Below are 26,201 nucleotides of genomic sequence, written 5' to 3' on the forward strand. Positions count from 1 at the left end.
AATGCAGTTTTAGTGTGATGTGTTCCGATTTCAACAGTAGGTTCAGGAAATTGTAGTTTTAGAAAGGTACCATCTTGCCAGTTTCTTAATTATGTTGTTGGTGAATAAACTAAGAACAAGGAGAAAAATTCAGACTTGTGTGTTTTGGCTGACTGCTTTTCCAATGACACTGCAACTTGACGTGTGGCCACATTCGTTTCGTGCAGAATGCCACTGTGGGTCTGGTTTCAATCTTACCAAACATTCTTTGGTATGCTCGGAACATTTCAAAGATGAACACATTGATAAATCTGTGGCAATGAAGAGGAAAATGGGTTTCCCTTGTCGATCTAAGGTATTTTAAGTTTCAACAATCGAAGCATCAACAACTGCACGTTCTACACAACAAACTTTTTTCTATCACTGAGCCTGGTTCTGCTACTAGCAATGCCACAGTATGCCCTGCAGGCTGGTCCAGCTGAGCCTGATGAGGTTGGCTCTTCTAGAACAAATGTGACCTGCTACAACAAAAGGATCCTAAAGTCGCTGACAGGTGAGCCGAGAAAATCGAGTTTGAAGTCAGATCATCAAAATCCATCAAAACATTTGGATTTCTGTTCTTGGCATAATTTTGTAGTCTAATGTATTTTCTATCATCTGCCAAAATTTCAAAGCTAAATGATCACAGGAAAGGCAAGAAAATAACATTTTTCTGGGTCATGATTTTCCGACTTTCAACGGAACAGAAACGTGTCTGAAGATTTGGATTTAGCGCCGCAGCTAGACTCCGCCCCTAGCAACAAGGGAGTGATCTTGTTACTGATTGGTCGTGCGTAGACCGCTGGCGCTAAGCTTGAATGAACATCGCGGAGGTTACTAGGAGCGTACCTTTTATTGTCAAACGGTGAAAACTGTCTTGCCCCCTTGATCATGATAGCTTCGGAAGGAAAACTTTGAAGGCGGTTTTCTCGGAATGGTGATTTTTAAACCACTCAACATGCGCTAATAAAATCATCCATATCTCCGCAACCGAGTACTTTTATGAGTCATGTTATACATGACATTATAGTGGAAGAGTAATGGAATAATGTCATGTCATTTTCAGAAAATTGTCCTCGCCCGACTTTCAGATCCTTTTGTTGCAGCGGGTCACATATTCCAGTTTCACAGGAGCACATCTCAAAAGAAAAAAAAGGGTCAATTTAAGTTACAAATATTTTCAGTGACAACAATCAAAGAATCAACAATCGCACGTTCTACACAACGAACTCTTTCTATCTCTGAGAAAGTTTCTGTTTGTGTGTGTGTGTGTAGTATCTTGTGAGTACCTTGTGAGTTTGATCAGGTCTGCCGTGCTCTTTATTGTACATCACAAGTTTATGAAGAAATCCAAAAATGTCACAAGGTTTTGATAAAATTGCGGTTACCATGGCAATGCTTTGTCTGGTAAACACAGAAATCAGGTTTTCACATCTATACCTCAATGCCATAATGTCCACCATATTTGATTTCAATTGCTTCAAAACTGTGGAAGTAGTTCACTCCACAAGATTTACAAGAAAATATGCAGTTACCATGGCAATGCCTTGATGGGTACAAACACAAACTAGAACTATCACTAATTGTGATTAATATACTCCCACCCATAACTGAGGGAATAAGCTCACCAGGATTAATTTCTTTTTTTTACTTTTTAATGGAAAAAAATGTTACTATGGCAATGCACTGTTCAAAAGTGAATAAATGTATTGCTCACTGTTAGTCACATGTCCCACATCTCAAGTCAAGTGCTCAAAAACTGAGTGAGCAAGATAAATAAACTGACAATTTGTATGGGTTTTCATTAAAAATTGTGTTATCATGGCAACACAATGTTGGACATTAAGAAAAAATGACGTTTGCACAACAGCCGTCACATTTGCCAAATGTCAAGCCAAATGATAAAGGGCTGAGGGGCTTAGTTGAATTCACAATATTAGTGTATCATTTTCATTCAAAATATACTGTTACCATGCCAACACATTTTCAACACTGACAAACGATTTTTTGCACATCTAGGTAATGTAGAGGTAACATGTGCCAAATTTGAAGCCAAATGCTCTAAAACAGAGAGTTAGGAGAATCGAAATGTTTGTATGATTTTCATTCAAATGCACTGTTACCATGGCAACACATTGTTCAACAATGATGAAATATGAAGTTTGCATATCTCTGTACTATAGTGGTTGCATACATGTGCCGAATTTCAAGCCAAATGCTCAAAGACTGAGGGAGTTACCTGAATCCACAATATTTTTGTATGATTTTCATTCAAAATATGCTGTTACCATGGAAATGCATTGATCAACAATAACAAATGGTTAAGTTTGCACATCTACGTACCATAGTGGTCAGGCGTGCCAAATTTCAAGCTAAATGCTCAAAGACTGAGGGAGCTAGCTGAATCCACATATATGCTTTTTGGTGAAAAAAATGCTGTTACCATGGCAACGCATTGTTCAACACTAATGACAGATTAAGTTTGCACATCTATGCTATAGTGGTCACATGTGCCAAATTTCAAGCCAAATGCTCAAAGACTGAGGAAGTTAACTGAATCTACAATATTTTTGCATGATTTTCATTCAAAATATGCTGTTACCATGGCAACACACAAATCAACAATAACGAAAGAGTACGTATGCACATCTACGTACTATAGTGGTCATATGTGCCAAATTTCAAGCTAAATGCTCAAAGACTGAGGTAGTTTATACCTGAATCCACAATATTTTTGTATGCATTTTAGTGAAAAGATGCTGTTACCATGGCAACGCATTGTTCACCACTGACAAAAGATCACGTTTGCACATCTATACACTATAGTGGTCACATGTGCCAAATTTCAAGCAAAATGCTCAAAGACTGAGGGAGTTAACTGAATCCACAATATTTTTGTATGTTTTCATTCAATATATGCCGTTACCAGGGCAACACATTGATCACCACTGACGAAAGATTAAGTTAACCCATCTACGTACCACAGGGGTCATGTCTGCCAAATTTCAAGCTAAATGCTCATAGACTAAGGGAGTTAGCCAAATCCACAATATTTCCGTATGCTTTTTGGTAAAAAAGAAAAACTGTTACCATGGCAATGCATTGTTCATCACTGACGAAAGATTAAGTTTACACATCCATATACTATAGTGGTCACATGTGCCAAATTTCAAGCCAAATGCTCTAAGACTGAGGGAGTTATCTGAATCCACAATATTTTCGTATTATTTTCATTCAAACTATGCTGTTACCATGGCAACGCATTGATCAACAATGACGAAAGAGTAAGTACGCACATCTACGTAACATAGTGGTCACATGTGCCAATTTTCGAGCCAAATGCTTAAAAACTGAAGGAGTTAGATTAATCCACACATTTTTGTATGATTGGTAAAAATTGCAATTGTCATTGCCATGGTAACAGATTTTTTTACGCACACATCAAAGATGTTTGGCACAACTATACATTACATTGATCACATATCCCAAATTCAAACTGAATTGTTACAAAACTGAGAGAGTAGTTCGATCCCCAACATTTCGTAAGATTTTTATGAAAATCTGCCGTTGCCATGGCAATGCAGTATACGCCATAATGCGTCTCGCCCATTCACGTACAAGAAATTGTATGCGAATGGGATATAACAGATAAAAAAAGAGATATAAAAGGGGAAAAATTTATGGCAAAAAAAAAACAAAACGTGCCATTAAAACTTAAAGTGAAAACAAGGAAAAGTAGAAATTACGCGGTGCGTAATATATGTCCCCGCCAGAAGTAGCATTTTGTAACAAAATGTGCAATATAGGTAAAAAATCAAGGTCAAAGGTCAAAGAAGTCAAAGGTCAAAATTCTGTGTAGAAGTTTTGAAGCCCTCACCTAGTGCCATCACATAAAGCAAATGGAATCGAAATTGGGTTAGAAATGGCGAAGGAGTAGCATTTTGTAGCCAATGTACAATATAGGTCAAAAATCAAGGTCAAAGGTCAAAGAAAACAAAGGTCAAAATTCTGTGTAGAAGTTTTGAAGCCCTCACCTAGTGCTATCACATAAAGCAAACGGAATCAAAATCGGGTTAGAAATGGCGAAGGAGTAGCATTTTGTAGCAAAATGCACAATATAGGTCAAAAATCAAGGTCAAAGGTCAAAGAAGTCAAAGGTCAAAATTCTGTGTAGAAGTTTTGAAGCCCTCAACTAGTGCCATCATATAAAGCAAACGGAATCGAAATCGGGTTAGAAATGGCGAAGGAGTAGCATTTTGTAGCAAAATGTACAATATAGGTAAAAAATTAAGGTCAAAGGTCAAAGAAGTCAAAGGTCAAAATTCTGTGTAGAAGTTTTGAAGCCCTCACCTAGTGCCATCACATAAAGCAAACGGAATCGAAATCGGGTTAGAAATGGCGAAGGAGTAGCATTTTGTAGCAAAATGTACAATATAGGTCAAAGGTCAAGGTCAAAGGTCACAACTGAAATTCTGTGTAGAAGTTTTAAAGCTCCCATGTAGTGCTATCATATAAAGCAAACAGAATCAAAATTGGCTCATAAATGACAGAGAAGTAGCAAATTGAACATTTTGATCACACACGGACGCACGCACGCACGGACGGACGGACGGACGGACGGACACACACACGTACGGAGCCCGTTTCATAGTCCCCTGCTCGAACTCGTTCGGCGGGGACAACAAAGTTCTGGTAAGGGCTTGAGAACCCGTCTGGCACCATTTCATATTTGCTTGCAATATATCGAAAGAGTCTACAAAGAAACTTATCTGGCTGACGCGGTTTGCCGGAATGATGAGTCGTTTTGAAGTATTTTGAGAAAAATAATAAAAGTAGGTAGACCGACTTTAATTCCAGAAGGCTCCAGACTAACTCGGTCTCAGGGAAAACTCGACCCTATTTCAGACAATTTACACACAGTTCGTGATTGCCATGTTCATCAGTACTCTATAATACTACGGGTACCAAACGAGGCCTTGATGAGCAGACAGGAAAGTGCGTGCTAATCCTGTACAAAACAAATGGACAGCACGTGGTCCTCAAGCCTACTAGTATACGCACATCACCTCACTTGCTGAGACGCGCGGTCTTTGAAGTTTTTGTTGTTGTTTATCAAGCGTCTTTGATTGTTTTTAGAGGTGCTTGAGAGGCGCACAATAATTTTGCATGCGCGCCAAAGAGGTTTTTGATGCGCACGTTGTAACAACTCGGAAAATTACTGCGAGTAGCCAGAACGCTACAATGTAGTTTAAACAGGCCGCTCCCATATGCATAGTACAACGCTGTACAATCCAGAGAGACAACAAATACAACTCATCCCGCCGTCAAGCAAAGCAAGGCCGAGTTATCCCCGAGTCCGAGTCTAGCCTGACCCCGTTCGAGTAAGTTCTGAGACTGAACGTTTTTGGTTAATATTTCCCATTTTCGTCATTACCCATCGAATATCTTGTTATTACAGCGTTATTCCGCACATTTCCTAGGCATACGTTCACATTTTGGAGCAAAATTTGACAACTTTTGCAGGCATACCAGAACTTTGTTTGTGCTTAAACATTAGGCCCTTAAAAATTGTTGACCCCTGTCTGTGACCTTTGACCTTGTGGTGACCATCCACTCCCCAAGGGACATCTACCATCCAAGTTTGGTCACAAACTAACCTATGGATCAAAAGTTATGACCCATAATCGAAACGCGCCACAAAAACTTAACATTGGGTTCTAAAAGTTTGTTGACCCCTGCTTGTGACCTTTGACCTTGTGGTGACCATCCACTCCCCAAGGGACATCTACCATTCAAGTTTAGTCACAAATGGAGTTATGGATCAAAAGTTATGACCCATAATAGAAACGCGCCATAAAAACTTAACATTGGGCTCTAAAAGTTCGTTGACCCCTGCTTGTGACCTTTGACCTTGTGGTGACCATCCACTCCCCAAGGGACATCTACCATCTATGTTTAGTCACAAATGGAGTTATGGATCAAAAGTTATGACCCACAATAGAAACGCGCCATAAAAAACTTAAAGGACAAGTCCACCTTCATATACATGTGGATTGAGTGAATGCAGCAATATTAGTAGAACACATCAGTGAAAGTTTGGGGAAACTCTGACAATCCGTTCAGAAGTTATGTATTTTTAAAGCATCTGTGCAATCACTGCTGCATGAGGAGACTACTACAGTGTGTGATGTCACATGCGTACAACGGTATAAGGAAAATAAAAAGAGAATTTCAAAAAACTTTGTTTTTTGAATAAAGTGCACATTTCTTCGACTCGTTACTGACATATGATGACATAAATGGTATCCCGGGGTACCAAATAGAAATCAGCTATTTTGTAGAATTATTTATTTTTTTAAAAAGGTTGTACCCTGGGTGCCAAAAAGAGGAAATTATTTTGGTGCTGGAACTAGCGCGCGCTAGCCACTACTGCACTGCACTAAAGCACACACTAGTGGTATCGCAGCTTCCATGCACGCATAACATGCATTGGCATGGGAATGCTATGTACACGCACACACAGTGCATGCATTTTTCTCTGGCTGTCCTCGAGTGGACATGAGGTGGCGCTACACAACGCGGTTACCCGGGGCAGGGTTCGAAATTGGCGATGGTCCGCTGGCCATTGGCCACCCAAAATCATGTCGGACTAGCTAAAAATCATCAAATTAGGAAGTTACTAGTCCGTGTGGCTAGCCAAAATATTGCTCCAGTGTCGTTCCCAGCGTACGTACTGGCTGTGACAAGCGCTGAACGCAAATCGCTGCGTACTCCGTGTGCAGTGAAAATCAAAGTCTTGCAAGCGTTTAGGAACAAAAGTAAAAGATGCTTGCCCGAATCGGGCAAGCAAAAATTTCGAAGCCTCCTTTCTTCCCATATTTTCCCTCTAACAAACCTATGAAATCATGCATACGCAAGCCTAAAACTAACGACTGTCTAGCGATGTAACGATTCAAATACTGTCGAACACTTACTCAATGCAACACCTAACATTTATACAGAAGAAAGTCCATTTATATTCCAATACACAACGCGTGTCTCGCCGAATAATGTGTGATGATAAATCCAGTATTTTGGCAGTAAAAGTAGCGCAACAGAAGAAACTGTCTGCCGTCTTCTGATCGCGGTAAGCTGCCAGCAGGCGAGTCGAGTGGTGACTTGCTATGCGTGATCTACATTGTACATATTATGTGGAGCACAGTGCGTGGATTCAGATAAAGAGTGAACACCAAGTTCACCCAGAAAAAAGAAAAATCCCACGATGCCAAGGTGCCAGACTGGGGAATGGGGAGGGGTAGAGAGAGAGACCATTCAACAGAAGAAATCGCGCGTACTGGGGCATTCTTGGAGGTCATGAACTGTCTGGGATCTTGGGATGAACAGGGAAAGAATGTTTAATTAAAAATAGCTCAAGTCGAAGACCCAGGATTACAAACGTATTAATATGTAAAACACAAGTTTGACAACCAGTGACAATAAAAAAGACTTGTATTTTTTGTTTTGTGCAACGATTTTTTTTGTCCTTATCTTGACTAACACTTCGAAGTTCATATGAAATTTCTGATGTTTATACTGCAGCATCAACGGCCTAAAATGGATTACTGAAAGATTGTCTAAATGCATTTGAAATGTCAAATTTAGAGGATGCAAATCTATGTGGATGATCATCAGATGTGGATGATGATCGTCCACATTGATTTGCACCCTCTAAATTTGACATTTCAAATGAATATAGTAGGCAATGTTTCAGTAAATTCTGAAGCTTTGTGAATCATGAAATTTTTGGCAACCATCCATTTGAACTTCAGGCATGAAAAGCTCCTAAGATTCAGCAAAAACAACTCAACAAATCAGAGATAAAGTTCCTTCGAATTGAGAAGTAGCACGCAGATTTGCTGGGCATGAGACCACAAGAAGCTTCAGCTTTGATTTGAGATTGTCACATTCGTGTTGTCACTGAGTATCGGGAAGTTTTCACAAACTCCAGGATCACCCCTCCCCCTGCCAACTCCAACATGTTGCTCCCCAACGTGCATGGTGAATGCCGGCGTCTCGATGTCACCGTAACTTGTAGTACCCGAGGCTGCTTTGTTTTTGTCTTGGAATATTGATTCATTTCTTGTCCTGACATGAGTGTAGTAATCTTTTTGCATGACTAAGTAAAAATTTGTGATACTCAAACTCGTCTTTTTGATGTTTTTCTTTCAGTCCAAAAGGAAAACAAAATAGTATCATGACGTTTGCAATTGTTCAAAAGGTCTGCTCTTGATAACTCACAGACTAGTCACTCCCGCTCCCAGGCCCTCCATCGAGCAATCTACACACGCGCGCAAATTCCTCTGCCATGTGGTTTTGCCAGCCAGCTGTCGGAATGTGCTTTGAAGTTACATGGCAGCAGGGAGGCCCACCTCCTTGATGGCAGCCTGGCCTGGCTAGCATGCATGGGTGTCGAGTTTCAATCAATATCTACTGTTGTTTTATTCTTGTGTTTGATAATGTCGTTTCACCTGACAGAAACACGTAAATCAGAAAGGTGTAGGTAAGAGGTTTTTGTTGTGTGTTGGAATGTGTGTGTGTGTGTGTGTGTGTGTGTGTGTGTGTGTTTTTTTTTTTTTTCCCTATGGGATCGAGGCCAGGGTGGGGAAAGATCAGAGTGAAATGAGTAAGCCTACAAGTACACGGTGAAAGGAGTCAGGTAGAGGGGAGGTGGAATAACCAATTACCAGAAGCATTTTGGAATATCAAAGTACCATTTAATTATGTGAAAAAAAATAAGGAGTGCCATTTTAGTGCTCCTGACAAGGCTTGAGGAGCGTGGTACTAGTCCTCCTCAAAAATGAAACTCTGATAATTGGCCCCAAATAGGCTATTTCTCTCTTTTTATCAACTGTTTATTAACTTCACTTTCTTTTCTTTTCTTTTTTTTTGTTAAAACCTTGACATGCAAGTGATTTTTTGCATTCATATTTTCTGATGTTTTTCTTTTCGGGCAAGTGAAATTCCTGTTCGGGCAAGTGTTTTGCAATAATCTGCATATCTTCTTGCCCGACTGGGCAAGTGATTAAACAAAAAGTTATGGAGCACCCTGTCGGGGATGTTGTTTGCTTAGGTGTAGTTTATCTCGAGTGATCATATTGGTCATGTTTCTGAATGTTAACAGGAAAAGGGCCGAATGATCTGAGTGATGGTGATGATAATTTACTGATGCTGGTGTAAAAGACAGCTTGCTGAGCATACTTCTTCTTTCCCCTCCGGCCCATGAATGATGAAAAAATAAAATACGTAAACCTCACAACAAGAACCACGTGCTAGCAACCTTCATAAAGTTAAATCTAAATGTTCATTACCAGCAAAGGAGAAAAACACGACAGTAACTAGAAGCGAAGAGATTGTGTATGCAGTCTCTGGTCTTATGAGAAACTTGACATGCTAATGATAATGAATATATAAAAATACAATGGCAAAAAAAGTATAACAACGAACAGCAAGTTAATAATATTTGTTGATTGTCACTCAATGCAAAATCCCATGACATTTGCTGATAAGTTAAAATCATGTGGGGGGGGGGGTGGGGGAGAGACCATGGAGTTATATTCATGTTGGGTAGCTGGTTGTGATTTAATAATTGAAAAGTACTTGGGGGCCCTCCCAAAATTGACATTTTTTCATGCGATTAAAAAACAAGACGGACTCGTCAAAAATTTCTGTTGGCCAGTCAAAAATTTTGCGGACTAGCCAAAATTGAATCTAACTGGTCCGCCTGGCTAGTTAAAAAAAAAGTTAAGCGCGACCCCTGCGGGGTACTACGGTACCCCGGGGTAACGCGTGATGCATCATATGTTAAGGGAAATATTATTCCCCTTGCCTTCTGAAAGAGAGAAGTCGGGTGTTCTTTTGTTATGCGAGAAAAGTGAAAATATGTTGAATTTACTTTATAGTTTCTTTATATCGTTGTACTCATGTGACATCACAAGCTATAGTAGTCTTCTCATCCAGCCGTGACTGAGCAGAAACTGCAAAAATTCATAACTTTTGAACGGATTGTCCAATTTTCCTCAAACTCTCAGTGATGTGCTCGACTAATATTGCTGCATTCACTCAACCCACATGTCTATGAAGGTGAACTTGTCCTTTAACATTGGGCTCTAAAAGTTCATTGACCCCTGCCTGTGAGCTTTGACTTTGAGGTGACCTTCATGTATGGTAAAATGTGAAACTTTGTATGACCCCTCTTCCCTCGAAGTTTGATTGCAATTGAAGCCCAGAGTAAAGAGTTATTGAAGTTTTTGTAGTGTTACGGACAGAAGACGGACGGACGATGGACGGACAACGGACGGACAGACGACGGACGGACAGACGCCACAGGCGATCCCTTAGTCTCACCTCACCTCCGGTCTCACCTCCGGTGAGCTCGACAAAAAAGGTGTCTTGCACATCGGCCTGTGGTAACAGTCACACATGCCAAATTTGAAGTGAATTGCTCAAAAAATGAGAAAGTAGTTTAATCCACAAGTTTTTATGAAAATTTGCCGTTGCCATGGCAATGCATTATGCGATATTAATGAAAAAGGTGTCTTGCACATCTACCTTTGATAGCGGTCACACATGCCCAATTTGGGGTCAATTGCTCAAAAAATGAGAGAGGAGTTCGATCCACAAGATTTTGCAACGGACCGACCGACCGACCGACCGACCGGCCACCCGATTCCTATATACCCCCCCTACACACTATGAGCGTGTTTATACAGAGAAGCAAAATACGCGCTCATGCCGGCTCATGCCGGCTCATGCGAGAGGACCTCGCGAATTTTGTTCTGTATAAACACGGCGTATGCCGGCATACGCCGCCAAATGCAGGCTCATGCGAGAGGTTCCGTCCGCCACCTTTTGAGGTGGCCGATGCGAGAGGAGCCTCGCGTAGTTTGCTGGGTGTTTATACAGACGACCGAAATTCGAGAGGTAACCGGAAAGCGTGTATTTTAATATCTGTCATGATCGAACCACGTCTTCTCCTTCTTACTGAAAAACTGGATTTCAATTGATCATTTGGCCGGGTGGTTGTCAAGAGGAACGTTACAAGAATGACCTTAAAGCTTGGTGGTCCTGATGACTTTGCCGGTGCCATCTTGATTTTTTTCATATTTTCCCATCATGCAATAAACTGCACTGCGAACGTGACCTATGCTTGACCCCAAAATTCGAGAGGTCCTGTTCAGCTGAGGTCCTGTTCAGCTGCGGTCCGCTCGCATCGGCTCGCATCGGCTCGCATGAGCCGGTATTTTGACTTCTGTATAAACACGAGAAATAAGCGCTCATGCGGGAGGTAAAATACCGGCTCATGCGCGCCGATGCGAGAGGCTCCTGTATAAACACGCACAGTGTGTAGGTGGGGGTATAAAAACATGTCTTGCACATCTACACATCTATGTCATCATGTACCCTTGAATTGCTTCAAAACTGAAGGAGTTCGCGATGCAAGATTTGCAACGGAAAGCCCTTCCTTCCGACCGCCCTACTGACCTCACGCTGATTTGTTATCCCCCCATATACTTTCTGAATGCGAGGGTATAACAATAAACTTATTTAGAACTATCACTCGATGTGATTGATTCCCCCACCTAACACTAATGCAGTTATCTAAACCAGCAATTACTTTGTATGCTTTTCATTGCAAAAAAAAATTATAACCACGGCAATGTATTGTTCAACATATACGTATATTTTGCTCACTGAGAGTCACATGTGCCATATACAAAGTGTATCTCAAGTCAAGTGCTCAAGCTGAGTAAGATATCTAAATCAGCAATTTCTATGATTTTCATTAAAAAATTCAATTACCATGGGAACACAATGTTTGACATTAACAAAAAATGAAGTTTGCACAACTACATATCATAGCCGTCACATGCGCCAAATTTCAAGTCAAATGCTCAAAAGCTGACTCTGAATTCACATTGTATGATTTTTCATTCAAAATATGCTGTTACCATGGCAACACATTTTTCAACAATGACAAAAGATAAATTTTGCTTATCTAGGTAATATAGTGGTAACATGAGCAAATTTGAAGCCAAATGCTCAAAAACTAAGTTACAAAGCTGTATGTTTCTCAAATTTTTGTATGATTTTCATTCAAAATAGTTTGCACATCTTTGTACTACAGCAGTCACACATCCCAAATTTCAAGCCAAATGATCAAAGACAGAGGGAGTTAACTGAATCCATGCAGTATTATTGTATGATTTTCATTCAAAATATGCTGCTACCATGGGAACATATTGTTCAACAATGACGGAAGATTAAGTTTGCACATCTATGTACTATAATTTTCACATGAGCTGAATTTCAAGTTAAACACTCAAAGACTGGGAAGTTAACTGAATCCACAGTATTTTTGTATGATTTTCATTCAAAATATGCTGTTACCATGGCAATGCATTGTTCAACAATGACGAAAGATTGAGTGTGCACATCTACGTACCATAGTGGTCATATGTGCCAAATTTCAAGCTAAATGCTCAAAAACTGAGGGAGTAAGTTGAATCCACAATTATTTTTGTATGCTTTTTAGTGAAAAAAAAAATGTTGTTACCATGGCAATGTATAGTTCAACAATGACAAAAGTTAAGTTTGCACATGTACGGTGTATGTACTATAGCGATTACATGGGCCAAATTTCAAACCAAGTGCTCAAAGACTGAGGGAGTTAACTGAGTCCACAGTAATTTTGTATGCTTTTCAGTGAATAAAAAACATTACCATGGCAACGGATTGTTCAACAATGACGAAAGATTAAGTTTGCACATCTACGTACAATTGTACCTTAGCGTTCACGTTTGCCAAATTTCAAGCTACATGTACAATGTAAATGCTTAAAGATCGAGGGAGTTAGCTGAATTCACAATATTTTTGTATGCTTTTTAGTGAACAAATGCTGTTACCATGGCAATGGATTGTTCGACATCTACAGAAGATGTGTTCTACACATCTACATACTGTCATGGTCACATGTGCCAAAATTCAAGTCAAATACTCAAAAACTCAGGTTAGGTCAATCCACATATATTTTTGTATGATTGGTGCAAAAAACTGGGTATTGCCATGGCAAGAGATTTACTTACACACAAAAAAAAAGGCATCTTGCACAACTACTTTACATTGATCGTATATCTCAAATTTCAACCAAATCGCTATAAAACTGGAAGGGTTGTTTGATCCACAACATTATGTAAGATTTTTAAAAATATGCAGTTACCATGGCAACACATTATGCAATACTTATGCAGAAAGGTGTCTTGCACATCTTTCTTTGAAAGCAGTCACACATGCCAAATTTGGGGTTAATTGTTCAAACAAGGCAAGTGCCATAATGTGTCTCGTCCACAAATGTACAACACCTTCTTTTTTATTTTGTTCACAAATAGACCTATGGATCAAAAGTTAGGAGTCATAATTAAATGCACAGTACATTGGGCCCTAAAAGTTCATTGACCCCTGCCTGTGACCTTTGACCTTGTGGTGACCATCAACTCCCCAAGGTACATCTACCATCCAAGTTTGGTCACAAATAGACTTACGGATCAAAAGTTATAACCCATAATCAAAACGCTCCCTAAAAACTTAACATTGGGCCCTAAAAGTTCATTGACCCCTGTCTGTGACCTTTGACCTTGTGGTAACCATCAACTCTCCAAGGTACATCTACCATCCAAGTTTGGTCACAAATAGACTTACGGATCAAAAGTTATGGCCCATAATCGAAACGCGCCCTAAAAACTTAACATTGGGCCCTAAAAGTTCATTGACCCCTGCCTGTGACCTTTAACCTTGAGGTGACCTTCATACTTGGTAAAAGGTAAAACTTTGTATGACCACTCTTCCCTCCAAGTTTGATTGAAATTGAAGCCCAGAGTACAGAGTTATTCAAGCTTTTATAGCGTTACGGATGGACGACGGACGGACGGACGGACGACGGATAGACAGACGCCGCAGGCTATCCCTTAGTCTCCCCTCACCTCCGGTGGGCTCGACAAAAATGAGAGTAGTTGGATCCACAAGATTTTGCAAGACTTTTTATAGATTTGCTGTTGCCATGGCAACACATGCACTACTAACCAAAAAGGTGTCTTGCACATACCATTCCTTTGATAGCGATCACACACGCAAAATTTGGGATTAATTGCTCAAAATATGAGAGAGTAGTTCTATCCACAAATTATTATGAAAATTGGCCGTTGCCATGTCAACACATTATGCGATATTAACGAAAAAGGTGTCTTGCGCATCTACTTTTCATAGCGGTCACACATGCCAAATTTGGGGTCAATTGCTCAAAAAATGAGAGAGGAGTTTGATCCATAAGATTTTGCAACGGACCGACCGCCCACCTGACCGACCAACCGACCGATCGACCGGCTTCCCAACCCGAGAGTGATTCCTATACCCCCATACACACTATAGGCACGGTCACACTAGCAAAAGATCTACAAGTTTAAGATCACAAAGTTTGGGCCACTGGTATGCGTGCAAGCAAGAGTGCACTGTCCGATGGCTAGTGATTGTGACATAATGCACATCTGAACATGGCAATGGCCTCCCGCTTCGGAGGCACCGCCCACAAACAGGATCGAGAGGTTTCGCGGGAAGTTTCGTAGGAAGTTTGCGGTCACAATGGCAAAACTTCGAGATCGCGATCTTAAACTTCATGATCTTTTGCCAGTCTGACCGCGCCTTATGTGTGGGCCGGGGTATAAAAATGGTACAGAAAATTGATTGGTACACAGTAAGCTGTACATAAGTCTGTAAATACTCAATTGACAATTTAAAGAGAGCTCTAAATATAAACTAGAGATGTGGCTATGGTGACTGGTATGCCTCAGCCATAATGCATGATTCTCCTATTAGGTCTACATAGTACATGTGGACAATGTGTGATGACAGTTTCACATAACTGGCAAAATATTAAAATGACATGTTTGTCACAAATGTGTTGAATGTTCACCTTCCTTGACCCAGATTTAATTGGATGAATGGGAGAGTATGTATTTGGGGATTTGAGGACTTTTACCAGACTTTGACCCTTTTATAAGTTTATGCATTGAAAAATTTTCAAGGTATGGAGAAAAAGTGCAATATCTGTATTAAATAGTAGATTGTTACCATTTTCACCTGGCCTTTGACCCTTAACCTTTGCCCCTGTGACCGTAAAATTTATAAGAGAATCACTGTCAGGTAGAAGATGCATAATTATAGTACTAAGTTTCAAGATAACTTGAGACACTTCCGAGATATGGAGGAAGAAGTAAAGTTTGGCACTTTCACTTGATCTTTGATTTTTTTTACCTTTGACCTTTTTTGGAAAGAAAAAAAAAAAAAAAAACTTCCCAGAGAATCTCTATCGGGTAATACATGTATACACTAAGTTTTCAACAAATCCTGCAGGCATTGCATAAATATGAGGAAAATAGTAAGATTTTGAAGAGTTGACCTTGACCTTTGACCCCATGAAAGCAAAATTCCCATGATAATCACTGCCAGTCAGTATATATGCAGATTACGTTCCATGAAGATACCTTCAACCATTTCCAAGATATGGAGAGAAAAGCGAAATTTTAACATTTTCACTTGACCTTTGACCTCATAACCCAATACTCTCATCAGAAAATCTTCATTGGGTAGTACATCTAGTACATCTGGTGTGTATACACTAAGTTTCAAGAAAATATCTTCAGCCATTGCATAGATGGGTCATTCTCCGCTAAGTGTATATTTTTGGTATTACAAATTATTGAAAGAAAAGGTGTCTCAGAAATGGATAATCTTACATAAAGTGGGAAAATCACAATAAATGTTGACTTCATTTAAAGATAATAAAAAGTTTTGGTACCTCAAAAGTTTCCCTGAATTTCCTTGTCTTGGTCTGTGTTTCACGTTAAAGTACGTTGTCTGTGAGAATTACTCGCCCCGAAGTGCTCTCATGTCTTAGTAATCATGCAATAGTGGTTTCGTACCAGAGCTGTCGCCGTACAGCGTCGATAAATATTGTACGAAACCACTGACTGCGACCAGCAGCGTGCAGCCCATTGTACGCATAGCTAACTGAGACCAGCAGCCCAATACGCATAGCGTAATGGGGCTTCGCATTGTAACATTCAGGATCATGACAGAATTAGTATCACGGGTAAATGTCAATTTAAAATCCCAAAATTTCTTTGATTGAAGACTTACCAATTAAGTTGAAGTATTGAAAACAGGCTTCGAACAACGTTTGGTTCTGCCAATAGTAGTCTGGGTGCCAGAGGCTGAACCTTGTTTTACCGTCCACCCAATGTTTTTGTATGGTTTTACCCTATTTCGGGGGTGATGAATCCGAATCTGGATGATGCAACTCTTGCATCCTTGAGGGTTTTGAGATATTCAAGATGGCCGCCAAAATGGCCGCCAAAACCGAAAATTCCCACGTATTTCCTTCTAAATGGTGTGATATTGAAAACAATTGATAATTCTATCCTATTTGGAAGGTGCTGAATCCGAATATGGATGATGCAACTCATGTATCCATGAAGTTTTTGAGATATTCAAGATGGCCGCCAAAATGGTCGTGCCAATTAAAACCGGAAATTCCCATGTATTTCCTTCTAAATGGTGAGAAATTGAAAACAATTGATGGTTTTACCCTGTTTCGAGGGTGCTGAATCCGAATATGGATGATGCAACTCTTGCATCCATGAAGTTTTTGAGATATACAAGATGGCCGCCAAAATGGCCGCCAATTAAAACCGGAAATTCCCACGTATTTCCTTTTAAATGGTGAGATATGGAAAACAATTGATGGTTTTGCCCTATTTCTAGGGTGCTGAATCCAAATCTGGATGATGCAACTCTTGCATCCATGAAGTTTTCGAGATATTCAACATGGCCGCCAAAATGGCCGCCAATCAAAACCGGAATTTCCCACGTATTTCCTTCTAAATGGTGAGATATGGAAAACAATTGATGGTTTTACCCTATTTCGAGGGTGCTGAATCCGAATCTGGATGATGCAACTCTTGCTTCCTTGAGGATTTTGAGATATTCAATATGGCCGCCAAAATGGCCGCCAAAACCGAAAATTCCCTCGTATTTCCTTCTAAACGGTGAGAAATTGAAAATAATTGATGGTTTTGCCCTATTTCAAGGGTGCTGAATGAGAATCTGGATGATGCAACTCCTGCATTGTTGACGATTTCGAGGTGTTCAATATGGCCGCCAGAATGGCCACCCAAAACGGAAGTTCCCATGTATTGAAAGCCATTGGTGGTTTTTATCTTATTTTGAGTGTGCTGAATCCGAAGCTCAGGATACAACTCTTGCATCCTTAAGGGTTTTGAGATGATAAAGATGGTCGCCAAAAATGACCGCCAAAAACGGAAATTCATATGTAGACCCCCTATTTCCTTCTAAATGGTGTAAAATATAAAACAGTTGGTGGTTTTACACTATTTTGAGTTTGCTGAATTTGAAGCTCCAGGATACAGCTCTTGCTTCCTTGAGGGTTTTGAGATAATAAAGATGGCCGCCAGAATGGCCCCTAAATGGCCGTTAAAAACGAAATTTTCCATGTAAGCCCTCTGTTACCTTCTAAATGGTGTAAAATTGAAAACAATTGGCGGTTTTACTCTATTTCGAGGGTGCTGAGTCCGAACCTGGTTGATGCAACTTTCGTATTCTTTTTAAGGGTTTTAAGATGACCGCCAAAATATCTGTTAAAAATTGGAAAATTTTAGACCCTATTCAGCACCCTCGAAACTTGGTTGTTGAAATTCATCCATTCTTTAGGGTTTTTAGACGACCAAGATGACAGCCAAAGTAAGTGGCAGAATTCCAATGTTAATATGTTTTTTCTTAATGGTAAAAGTTTTAAAACAAATTGATGGTCTTACCCTATTTCGAGGGTGCTGAAAGTCTTTGAAGGTTTTGGGACATCTATAATGTCCTGTATGAACGGAAACTCCTTAACATTTTCTTATACTTAAATTATTACCTTCCATGTTGTCGTTTGTTTTTTTACTCAATCTTTTTCGCGTTACCTGTGATATGACCGTCCCCTCGTGTGTGTTTATAATATATTATATATACGTATACATATTATACATATACACACATATAATGTAACATCATAATTAAAAAAAAATTGAAGCATAACTATAAAAATGTCCCACTCGTGTCTTCAACAATGTCATCAAGACCATCAATATAAACCAAATAGCCAATTAGAGTGTTCATGGATGAAGAGATTAAAACTGCTCATGGATTAAGACAGGTAATTTTGGGTAATTTCAGTACATTTCTCTACATCACTATCACAATATGATATGTTTTCAATATTTCACCATTAAGAAGGAAATACGTGGGAAATTCCGGTTTTATTTGGCGGCCATTTTGGCGGCCATCTTGAATATCTCAAAAACTTCATGGATGCAAGAGTTGCATCATACAGATTCGGATTCAGCACCCTCGAAATAAGGCAAAACCATCAATTGTTTTCCATATCTCACCATTTAGAAGGAAATATGTGGGAATTCCCGTTTTTTAATTGGCGGCCATTTTGGCAGCCATCTTGAATATCTCAAAAACTTCATGGATGCAAGAGTTGCATCATCCAGTTTCGGATTCAGCACCCTCGAAATAGGGTAAAACCATCAATTATTTTCAATTTCTTACCATTTAGAAGGAAATACGTGGGAATTTCCGGTTTTAATTGGAGCGGCCATTTTGGCGGCCATCTTGAATATCTCAAAAACTTCATGGTGCATGAGTTGCATCATCCATATTCGGATTCAGCACCTTCCAAATAGGATAGAATTATCAATTGTTTTCAATATCACACCATTTAGAAGGAAATACGTGGGAATTTTCGGTTTTGGCGGCCATTTTGGCGGCCATCTTGAATATCTCAAAACCCTCAAGGATGCAAGAGTTGCATCATCCAGATTCGGATTCAGCACCCTCGAAATAGGGTAAAACCGTCAATTGTTTTCAATCTATCACCATTTAGAAGGAAATACGTGGGAATTTCCAGTTCGGGCGGCCATTTTGGCGGCCATCTTGAATATCTCAAAACCCTCAAGGATGCAAGAGTTGCATCATCAAGATTCGGATTCAGCACCCCCGAAATAGGGTAAAACCATAAAAAAACATTGGGTGGACGGTAAAACAAGGTTAGGCCCAAAAAGTGGCTTTGGCACCCAGACTATAGTCCCTTTCTTTTCGAATTGATGACTGAATGTGACTCGGTCGAGAGGACCTTGGGAGAGCTACATACACCATGGACCGATGCATACACTGACTACTACAGCCAGCGCATGCGCACACAAACATCTTATCCGTTGATATGGGATTTGAAATTTGTGCGCATGTGATGTGTTCGCATGCACTGGCTGTAGTATTCAGTGTACATGGTGTATGTAGCTCTCCCAAGGTCCTCTCGGCCGAGTCACATTCAGTCATCAATTCGAACAGAAAGGGACTATAGGCAGAACCAAACGTTGCCCGAAGCCTGTTTTCAATACTTCACCTTAATTGGTAAGTCTTCAAATTGAAGAATTTTTGGAATTTTAAGTTAACATTTATCCCGCGATAATAAATCTGTCATGATCCTGAATGCTACAATGCGAAGCCCGATTACGCTATGCGTATGGGACTGCTGGTCGCTATGCATATGGGGCTGCTGGTCGCAGTTAATTGCATGATTACTAAGACATGAGAGCACTTTGGGGCGAGTAAGTCTCACAGTGTTAGTTATATGAAAGGTACTTTAACCTGAAACACAAACTAAGACAAGGAAATTTTTGAGGTACCAAAACTTTTTATTATCTTTAATACAGGCGCAATCTTTATGGTGTGTTTCCTCATTTGAAATAACTTTCAATTTTGAGTGTATATATGCAAAATGTGACGTGACAGAGATGACGTGACGGAGATGACATTTGGTTATCTAATATGGCATAAACAAATTTAATGGACAAGTTCACCTTCATTAACATAAGGATTGAGAGAATGTAGCAATATTAGTAGAACACATCATTGAAAGTTTTAGGAAAATCGGACAATCCATTAAAAAGTTATGAATTTTTGAAGTTTTTGTGCAGTCGCCGCTGGATGAGAAGACTACTGCAGTGTATGATGTCACATGCGTACAACAATATGAGGAAAATATAAAGAGAATTTCCCAAAATTTCATCTTTTGAAAAAAGTACACAATCCCTTGACTCGTTACTGACATATGTTATGGGTAATATTATTCCCATTGCCTTTAGAAAGAGGCAAGTCAAGTGCTCTTTTATTATGCGAAAAAAGTGAAAATATGTTGAATTTTCTTTATATTTTCTTCATTACTGTTGTACTCATATGACATCACGAGCCTTAGTAGTCTCCTCATCCAGCGGTTCCAACACAAAAGTTTAAAAAATTCATAACTTTTGAATCGATTGTCCAATTTTCCTCAAACTTTCACTGATGTGTTCTATCAATATTGCTGCATTCTCTCAATCCTTATGTTAATGAAGGTGAACTTGTCCTTTAAGGATAGATATTCAATGCAACTGAACGAAGAAAAAAAAATAGCAGTGGTTAAGAAAAAACTCCATCAACGTCATCTCCGTCACTTTTCGTGACAGAGATGACGTGACGGAGATGACAGGATTAACAATTAATGGCCTCATATCATCTTCCTAATCCATTCACCTGCGGTAAGAACCGTGTGTACTAGTAGAGGGTATGATCTTCTCTCCCGTTATACCACCAAAATTATAAATGAATTTGATTTGATATGTAATCTTAGACGCTGAATAAAGGCACGACCTGGCTTTTACTTGTCACAAATTTCAAAAAAATTATAACTTTCTTGATTAAAATGGGGGAAAACCAGGTGAGTTCTTCAACTTCAGCATGTAACTGTCATGTAGCACTAAAATCAATACTTATAGTCCATGGGCCAAGACCCGAAAAATGGGTTATTGGTACCACCTGAGATGGCAAAAGCTTTTTGGTGTCATTTTCTTTGTCGGACATAGATATGCTTATCAAGCTATGATAGCATTTCCAAATAAGTAGCTTAGTCATAATAAATAAATTTTTAACCAATTTGGTCTCGTTTTCATATCCCTATACTACTGAATCAAAACTAACCGCTATACAAAGAAGAGCACTGTCTTCTTATGTCCACAGGTGTTCTGTTGTAAACGCGGTGCGCTTAGTCTTTATTGAATGCAGCGAAGGGAATATCCAAAGGGTTATGATGTCCACAGCTGTCACGCGGTGCGCTTAGTCTTTATCTAGAACAATGTACCGTTATCACATCTAAAGTTCCTAATAAAAGGGATTATCTACACTGTTTTTATACTATACCCTCTCAACAAATACATCAGTTTTAAACAAAAATCACTCTGTTCATTTACAATATTATTTATTATAATGTATTGTAGTGTACCGGTACATTGTTTTTGCATTATCTTTCATTTTTGGATGGAAATAAAACGGCATTGGCATGGTATTAGCGTTTTCACCGTAGCGTTTTCACCGGAAAATGATAAATAATTGAAAAATACGGTAAAATTCACGAGGAATTGCTTTTGTTGTTATTGTTGTTTTTAGATAAAGGGATATACATTGTATTATAAGCTTTGGATATTCCCTTCACCGTCTTGAATAAAGACTAAGCGCTGTGGACCTCATAACCTTTGGATATTCTCTTCGCTGCCTTGAATAAAGACTAAGCGCACCGCGTTTACAACAGAACACCTGTGAACATACAGAAGACAGTGCTCTTCTTTGTACAGCGGTTAGTCTCGATTCAGAAGTATAGAGATATAACAACGAGAACAAATTGATTAAAAATTAATTTATTATGACTAAGCTACTCATTTGGAAATGCTATCATAGCTTGATTAGCATATCTATGCCCAACAAACAAAATGACACCAAAAAGGTTTTGCCACCTCAGGTGGTACCAATATCTGGCCTGGCCCATGGACTATTAGGGTACCCGCCATTTTTTGTTAATGGCGCCCTAAATGTTCGTGACGGATATGATGCAAAATGGCGGGACACACAATTTTGAATTATTAATTTTCGTTTTTTTCTCAAATTGTTTAATATTAGTATTTCTTATGCTTATAATTTAAAAGTATGCTCTGAAATGAAATAGAAAAGCATTTAAAAACATTTCAACATGCTTCCATCTTGAAATGCAACAAGGATATTTATTTGTAGTATCAGTGGGACATGGGGTTTTCAGTGGTACGGATAGAGGAAAATTAAAATAATAGGTCAGGATAAACAAGTCATTCCTCTTTTTGTATGTTATCTTAATTACATAAATGTAAGTCAATGTGTACAGAGCAGAAAGTAATGAAATGACCTTTTAATTTTGTACATATAACCTTTAAACTGGTGGGACACAGAAGTATACACTTAGCAAAGAATGACCCAGATACGGGGCAATAGTGAAATTTTGAGCATTTGACCTTGACCTTTTGGCCTTTGACCTTGAGCATGTGCACCCAAAAGGTGATTGGCACAATTTCACTCCCTCTTACACATACATGCAAAGTTTCATTAGGATACCTTCAAAGGCCTTTTAGTTACACTGTCCACAAAATTGATTACTGATGGACGGACGGATGGACAGACGGAAGGACGGAGGACAGACAACCCGAAAACATAATGCCTCCAGCACCACTTTGTGGCGGAGGCATAAAAACAAAAACAAACAGACATGCTTTGATCTACATTGCAAGGAGCAAATTACTGGACAAACTGCAAATTCACTGCCAAATTCTACATTAATATTATGCACAAACACTGTAAACATGTACAGTGTACACGTGGCATGTTCTACAAAATTGACCTCATATGCAAAATTAAATTTGGATACCTCAGTCGCTTCAGTTACACTGACCACAAAATAAATTCTAGACTGAAGGATGGATGGAAAGATGGACAGATAACCTGATAAGTTAAAAAGAGAATGATATTTTCACCTTGATGTCTCCAAATAATGCTTGGAAGTCATCCTCCACTGTGGTGAACCCAATATGGAAGAGACAGTCACTCTCATATTTTTTCAGATGGGGATTGAGTCCACAGTCACTCTTCCTAAATGGTCCGAAAATGACAATGCATGCAAAAGTAATCAGAATGATTATGATTTTATGGAAACCTATCAACCATCTTGTGAAAATATCTACTCTAGATTAAAGAGGTAATAACACATTATGCCAACCAGAATGTACACAGCTCAAGTGTACAAAAAACAAAGTTGCACTAATAGGTACAGTAACAGGGGGACTTGACAATGATGCTTCATTGCATCACTGATAGGCTATTTCAAAGTGTGAATTTTCATTGAGGGCAAGCATATTCAAATCAGTCAATTGCATCCACTCATAAAAGTTGTTACAAATACATGTCTACAAAAAATTAAAAAGAGGAAGATACATTCCACATGTACATAATATATTTTGTCTTTGCTGAACAAGACACAAAATTTTCATACGTTGTTAATCTTGTGTTTATCAGTTTAGGGCAAAACATGCTGCTACCATGGCAACACACTAATCAAAAATGTAGAAAGAAAAATTTTGCACATCTAGGTAACATAGGGGTAATGTGAAATTTTAAGCCAATTGCTAAAAAACAGAATTAACTGAATCCAAATTTGGTCATGATTTTCATTCAAAATATACTGTCACCATGGCAACGCATTGTTCAACAATGACCAAAAATTAAGGTTGCACATTGGCAGAAGGTACATTATGTTTTGCATGTATCTACATACTGTAGCGGTCACATAGTGTGCCAAAATTGAAGTCAAATACTCAAAAACTCAAGGAGTAAGGTCAATCCACATACAGGTTTTTTTGTGTGTGATTGGTATTAAAAAAAAAAAACCCGAGCACTGTTGCCAATGGCAACAGATTTCTTCAAACACATGAAAAAGGTGTCTTGAACAGCACATTACATTGATCATCTTTATCCCAAATTTCAACTGAATTGCTTTAAAACTGAGAGTAGTTTGTTCCGAAACATTTCATAAGATTTTTATGAAAATTTGTTACTGTCATGGTAACGTATTATGCAATACTAATGAATAAGTTGTCTTGCACATCTACCTTTGATAGCGGTCACACATGCCAAATTTGGGGTTAATTGCTCAAAAAACGAGAGAAGTTTGATTCACAAAATTTTTATGAAGATTTGCCATTGCCATGGCAATGCATTAAGCGATACTAACGAAAAAAGGTGTCTTGCACATTGACCTTTGATAGAGGTCACAGATGCCAAATTTGGGGTCAATTGCTCAAAAAATGAGAGAGTAGTTCGATCCACAAGATTTTGCAACGGACCGATTGACCGCCCGGCCATCCAACCTCAGGGCCATGTCACACTGCCCAAAAGTCACGTAAACGCATCAATCACGTAAAAAAGTCGAGCCTTACGCGATACATGAGCGCATTTCATGAGTTTGTCTGACGTGGAACCTTCGTAGTTGTCCGCCGATGTGTGCCGGATCGGCGCTAACGCGATTCCAGGTTTTGAACAGCTCAAAATTCGGCTTCGTGTAATAGTTAACGCAGTATTGCACTGTTTTACATCATTTTTGCATAGTTACGTAGTTCTTACTTGAATGCACGAAATATACATTGAATATCCGTGATCGTTCACAAAAATGTTGTCACTGTCGCATTCAAGTGCGAATCATGCACGATTCATACGCAGTTCATTAGTGATAATGCGCATATTATGCATGGTTTTTCGTGGACCTCAGTCCTCACGCACAACCACAAATTTGCCCTATTTGGGGCCTTTGCGTGCCTATGCGCTGAAAGTGCGTGGGTTGTTAGTGATTTTTTGCGTGATCTTTCTGTAGTTCTTCAGCAATTCATCGGTGATTTTCATCGCGTAAATCAGCGAAAATTCTCGACAGACAAGCACGCACAATCAAATTTCTTGCGTGATTCATGCGTTTACGCGGCTTTTGGGCAGTACGACCGGGCCTTCACAGTGATTCCTATGCCCCCATACACATTCTGTGTGGGTTGGGGTATAATTACAATGAACAAGGATGATGACATTGCAGCTTCACCATAAGAATGCAGGAGTTGGGCTCACCATAAGAATGCATTGTGAGTAGGAGGCTCAAATATTCCAGACAATGTAATTTCATTATAACACCGCTTGCTTACCAAGTTCACCTGTGCAAAATTTAGGTATGCTTTCTTTTTACCCACGCCGATGAAAATTGGCAGGGTTATGTAAAAAGCTCTGTATGTTTATTTGTTTGCGTACAAGATAACAAGAGAACGGGTGAATGAATTTGCACCAAATGTTCGGGAATGTTTGGATAGTGACAGGAAAGAATCAATTAGATTTTGGTGATAATGGGTTGACCCCTGCAAATTTTGTGTGACCTTGTTGTTTTGACCCCATAGGATATTATGACGGGGGTGACCACTCCGAAAATTTTCCTGTTTCTTACTTTGCACATTTTTTGCTACCATATGAAAACAGAACTCCCAGACGATGGACTTCGCTGCTCAAATATTAGTAAGAATTCCGAAAATTATGTTTATTTGAGGGACTAGTACTTTTGAATTTGTGAAAATTTTGTGAAAGTTCGCTTCTCCGTCGTCACAAAATGGCCCGCATTTGGTGATTTTTCATATTCATACTGATTTTTTTTTTTTTCGTTGGAGGAACATTCCTCAATCACAGAAAAATTTTGCTCAATCCCAGTCACACTGCAGTGCATATGCTTCCATTTCGTAGTGCACTATTTCACTGGGCGAAATTTGAAGTCTTGGCCAAAATTTGGACACAGCACCATATATGTCAAGATCACCGCATCGCACTCTTTTTAATTGTAGAGTGTTTTGATGGAAGTGAAAGAAATTCTATGTGACCTTGTAGTTTTGACCCCATAGTATAGTATTGCAACTACTCTGTAGCGCTGCTAAGGCATGGGTCTGCCACCTTTGACGGCCCCTCTAGTTTTGTTCTGCTTCCTTGAGCCCCACTGATGCATAGTTGTTCTAATGTAAAAGTCTGAAAATTATTCGGAATTCTCTTTTAAACAACTTGGAAAAATATTAACTCAACACGAGTTCAATGTGAGCAAGTACTTTATTTTGTTCATTAACGTA

At 39.3% G+C, this 26,201-nt stretch overlaps 1 protein-coding gene across 1 annotated transcript in view; it reads right to left on the reverse strand.

Annotated features, from left to right (window-relative positions):
- Window positions 1-26,201, reverse strand: part of LOC140238360 (uridine phosphorylase 2-like) — a 114,935-nt gene that overhangs the window by 59,393 nt on the left and 29,341 nt on the right. Inside the window, exon 4 of the mRNA XM_072318293.1 lies at window positions 23,040-23,154. Coding sequence (XP_072174394.1) covers window positions 23,040-23,154 — 115 coding nt within the window. The remainder of the gene's footprint in view (window positions 1-23,039; window positions 23,155-26,201) is intronic.

Source organism: Diadema setosum, chromosome 14 (assembly GCF_964275005.1).
Source record: "Diadema setosum chromosome 14, eeDiaSeto1, whole genome shotgun sequence".
NCBI classification, from domain to species: Eukaryota; Metazoa; Echinodermata; class Echinoidea; order Diadematoida; family Diadematidae; genus Diadema; species Diadema setosum.